The sequence below is a fragment of the Pinus tabuliformis genome, chromosome 6 (genome assembly GCF_031772625.1).
Source record: "Pinus tabuliformis cultivar Carrire ecotype Pingquan chromosome 6, CPIR1, whole genome shotgun sequence".
NCBI lineage: Eukaryota > Viridiplantae > Streptophyta > Pinopsida > Pinales > Pinaceae > Pinus > Pinus tabuliformis.
The window spans coordinates 1,642,534,196-1,642,539,011 of record NC_142292.1 but is presented as its reverse complement, the minus strand read 5'-3'; the positions used below and the strand labels follow the sequence as shown (position 1 = coordinate 1,642,539,011).

General features: G+C 39.7%; 1 protein-coding gene across 1 annotated transcript; it reads right to left on the bottom strand.

Annotated features, from left to right (window-relative positions):
* Positions 1–3,559: 3,559 nt before the first annotated feature.
* On the bottom strand, positions 3,560–4,532 carry LOC149265248 (ACT domain-containing protein ACR3-like). The gene is made up of 3 exons (XM_089392496.1): positions 4,154–4,532; positions 3,850–3,911; positions 3,560–3,708 (listed from the first exon to the last, which is right to left on the bottom strand). Exons 1-2 carry the CDS (start codon positions 4,439–4,441, stop codon positions 3,891–3,893), a joined length of 309 nt encoding a protein of 102 aa, XP_089248622.1. The 5' UTR covers positions 4,442–4,532; the 3' UTR covers positions 3,560–3,708; positions 3,850–3,890.
* Positions 4,533–4,816: the final 284 nt, after the last annotated feature.

Below are 4,816 nucleotides of genomic sequence, written 5' to 3'. Positions count from 1 at the left end.
TTAGTCTGCCCAATTCTTGCAGATAGACTTGGGATCGTGCCTTCTACTTTTCAAAGGAAACCTCCAGTGGCTAAAAGGAGTATTTTACTTCCTACAAGGCCAAGAAGTTCTAAGAATCTATGTCAAGCACTAGAATCTATGTTAACACTGTGATTCATCAATGGTCTTTACCTGTGTAGTTTGAAGAGTTGTCATTTTGTAGAACAAAGATTATTTATCAGCTTGTAATTTGTACAACTTGTATAAGCAATTCTAGATTAGGTGGATTTAGTTCCTTTCTCCTACCACCACTGTAATTAGTGTTGTCTTCTTTCAGATCTACCAATTTTGCACACTTCTCTATGATGAGGTCAATTTCGCAATTCCTGGGTCATCAAATGACAGGGCCATGTTCGGCCAGTGTGGTGAATAGTTCTCCATTGCTGGTCTTCTGTTCGATGATCAACAAATCATATTTGGCAAATCCCAGTGGTATTGTGCTTTCTAGATCCTAGCATTGTTGTACCCAATTTCTGTCTTTAGCAAGGTAATTGTCACAGTGGAAAACAGATGAACGACGATGGTTTTTAGAGAAACATCGTCCATACATACAACCTTCAAAGGCAATTACTTAATTCCATTGCAAGATGCCCAAAATACAACATCTAAGAATAGGATTTTATCAATCCAAGACTGTAGAGAAAACGCTCTGACTTTGATTTGAAGAGATCACCAAGGGAGAATCGGATGGCAGGTTCCCTTGGAGGAGATTTTGTATGCATACAGCCGTCTTTTACTTGCAAGATTGTTAGTCCAATTTCTTGGCGAACAGCTTCTACTGTCTTGTCATCAACGGGGTTTCCAGCTGTATCAATCACATAGAACACATCAGCTACCTTATCACCCCGCGTTGACACCTCTGCTTTTGTAACTGACATCCCATTTTCTCTAAATATGCGAGTCACCTCCGACAGAAGCCCAACATGGTCGTTGGTGCAGAGTTCCAGTCACATACCCTAAATTCATAAAATATCATCAACAAAAATCACACTAAGCTGACTAAAATTTAAAAAGGATCAAATTTGAATGCACCGGGAATCCCAAGTCTTAGGGTTTTGAATAAATTTCCACCATGGATTCGATCCTTGGACTCATACCTCTAATGTTCTTCATCTAATGGCAGCCTCCAAACACTGAATCACACGATGCTTCTCTGCTTCTGAATACACGGGGCAACCATCAGTATGCCTGATGTAGTACTCCTGTATCACAAAAGAGAAGAATGGAAATAAATACCCCAACTCTTCTTTAACCTAATTTAGATTCAATATTAATCCCATTAGGGATGTGATCTGAAACCACCTATACCTGGTTTAACAAAATCAAATTAGGAAAGAAACATTTGAAAAAAAACAAAGATCCTATGAAAAATCAAGTCCCTTGTAGTTGCTGGAGCTATACTTGAAAAGTTTGTGGGCCTTGAGAGTCTATAGTGGCATGAAAGACAACATACTCCATATCTGTCAAGCTGCAAACAATATCAAAGAGAAGCTTAGGTCTGTCTTTACACTGAACAGTCACCACAGAATACCCCCTCTCCAAACAGTTGTCAACAGTCACAAGAGGCTTGGCGTTGTCGTTGTCGAAGTATCTAAGATAGGTCCCCAAGCTTTGCAAGTCAAAGTATCTAAGATAGGTCCCCAAGCTTTGCAAATCAAAGTATCTGAGATGAAGATCTAAATGCATTTAAGATGATTAACGTTGATTGTTTTCCTATTTTATATGAGTTACTTTTAATTTTAATCCATGTTTAAATCATACCGATTGTCTTGTCATTAAAATTATTTAGTTATCCATTTTATGTCAGGCAATGCTTACTTATACTTCAACACTGTAAAGATATATTTGAACACAACATTTTCTTGAAATTCATTATTCTTCGTTCCTGTAAGTCCACGGCTCTCTAACAACCATTACCATTGACTTGAGGACATTTAAAGGACATTGTGATATACTTAAAACCCTAGTTTTAAAAATAAGACATAAATTCCTTGAGAATTCACTTTCTTTAGATCCTTTGAAAGCTCATTTTCCATAGGAGTTCACGATTTGTTGTTAACTATCCTCGGCTGCACTTGGAGATGATACAGCGCATAGCAACCTCCCATGAAATAACAACAGAAATCTTATAAATCAGACAGAGCAAATCAACATTGCCACGAAATACCTGAAGTATCATCATCGCGGTTACTTCATAAAAAGTGCCAAACATAATACAAAGAACAATAGCACAAACAAGCACCACACACATTTGTAATAAACTTTTATTATTATGGGCTGATAAAGAAACAGAGGATACAAAGCTATACAGAGGCCAACCCCCAGTCAAGTCGATCACAAACAATGAACTATGGTCATCCAGAGGCCAACTCCATTGAATTTGCTATACAATTATTTACATATTTTACATCATCAATACAACGGTATAAGAAGTGCAAGTGATCAGAAGTGCCAGTGGATTCAAATGATTTAAGAAAGAAGGGGGAAGCACTGTATTAGCTGATCCAACGAAAACATACCACTGACTAGGAATCTCTAAACAGAAAGGTGGGGTGCAGTTCCTATTCGATGAAGGAAAGCAAAAAATACCAGCAATTGCCCCAAATTGTCACCTCGTGCTGTACCAATCTCCTACCAAATCACACACCTTTCAAATTCAGATGTTCAACAAGAAGTCCAGAATCCAATGCCTTCTCCTTCAGTCTGCCCAATTCTTGCAGATAGACTTGGGATCGTGACTTCTACTTTTCAAAGGAAACCTCCAGTGGCTAAAAGGAGTATTTTACTTCCTACAAGGCCAAGAAGTGCTAAGAATCTATGTCAAGCACTAGAATCTATGTTAACACTGTGATTCATCAATGGTCTTTACCTGTGTAGTTTGAAGAGTTGTCATTTTGTAGAACAAAGACTATTTATCAGCTTGTAATTTGTACAACTTGTATAAGCAATTCTAGATTAGGTGGATTTAGTTCCTTTCTCCTACCACCACTGTAATTAGTGCTGTCTTCTTTCAGATCTACCAATTTTGCACACTTCTCTATGATGAGGTCAATTTCACAATTCCTGGGTCATCAAATAACAGGGCCATGTTCGGCCAGTGTGGTGAATAGTTCTCCATTGCTGGTCTTCTGTTCGATGATCAACAAATCATATTTGGCAAATCCCAGTGGTATTGTGCTTTCTAGATCCTGGCATTGCTGTACCCAATTTATGTCTTTAGCAAGGTAATTGTCACAGTGTAAAACAGATGAACGATGACGGTTTTTAGAGAACCATCGTCCATACATACAACCTTCAAAGGCAATTACTTAATTCCATCTAAGAATAGGATTTTATCAATCCAAGACTGTAGAGAAAACACTCTGACTTTGATTTGAGGAGATCACCAAGGGAGAATCGGATGGCAGGTTCCCTTGGAGGAGATTTTGTATGAATACAGTCGTCTTTTACCTGCAAGATTGTTAGTCCAATTTCTTGGCGAACAACTTCTATTGTCTTGGCATCAACGGGGTTTCCAGCTGTATCAGTCACATAGAACACATCAGATACCTTATCACCCCGCGTTGACACCTCTGCTTTTGTAACTGACATCCCATTTTCTCTAAATATGCGAGTCACCTCCGACAGAAGCCCAACACGGTCGTTGGTGCAGAGTTCCAGTCGCATACCCTGAATTCATAAAATATCATCAACAAAACTCACACTAAGCTGACTAAAATTTAAAAAGGATCAAATTTGAATGCACTGGGAATCCCAAGTATTAGGGTTTTGAATAAATTTCCACCATGGATTCGATCCTTGGACTCATACCTCTGATGTTCTTCGTCTAATGGCAGCCTCCAAACACTGAATCACACGCTGCTTCTCTGCTTCTGAATACATGGGGCAACCATCAGTATGCCTAATGTAGTACTCCTGTATCACAAAAGAGAAGAATGGAAATAAATACCCCAACTCTTCTTTAACCTAATTTAGATTCAATATTAATCCCATTAGGGATGTGATCTGAAACCACCTATACCTGGTTTAACAAAATCAAATTAGGAAATAAACATTTGAAAAAAAACAAAGATCCTATGAAAAATCAAGTCCCTTGTAGTTGCTGGAGCTACACCTGAAAAGTTTGTGGGCCTTGAGAGTCTATAGTGGCATGAAAGACAACATACTCCATATCTGTCAAGCTGCAAACAATATCAAAGAGAAGCTTAGGTCTGTCTTTACACTGAACAATCACCACAGAATACCCCCTCTCCAAACAGTTGTCAACAGTCACAAGAGGCTTGGCGTTGTCGTTGTCCTTGAGAGAAAGAGATGCCCTGTCTCCAGTTCCATCGAGTTTATCATAGTCACGGTCAGCAAACATCAATTGATAAAGCCGCCTTTCTGTGTGAGTGAATCCCATTGACACCACCGTTTTAGCTTCTCTGTGTTAATTCAATTGTCGTATGTTCAGCGGCTGCATCTAGACCTACTGGTTTTCCAAACAAAGGCACTACGCAATGGTTTGTTGCCAACCTCTGCAATACAATGCATGGATGATTCAGAGGGATCCAGAGCGGCGTGGAGGGATCCAGGGGTGGCACGTCTTGAGGGATCCAAGGGAGGCAAGTCCTGGCGCCCGCATGGAGAACACCACTGGAGAAACCCTACCTCTGGAATGGCGATTGACACCCCGCGCTCTTCATTACCTGGACCGCCTTAGTGACTGTTTTGATCGACGGTTCCAGTGTTTGTAATCGTCTAACATCTAATCGTACGGCATCAAAGGAGGACACGT

What these genes read in the sequence shown, in the direction of transcription:
- LOC149265248 (XM_089392496.1), bottom strand. Translation starts at nt 4,441, where the DNA reads ATGGGATTCACTCACACAGAAAGGCGGCTTTATCAATTGATGTTTGCT. An exon ending in AAGGCCCACAAACTTTTCAG is followed by an intron (nt 3,912 to 4,153) that starts GTGTAGCTCCAG and finishes CCATGTATTCAG; the next exon opens with AAGCAGAGAAGCAGCGTGTG.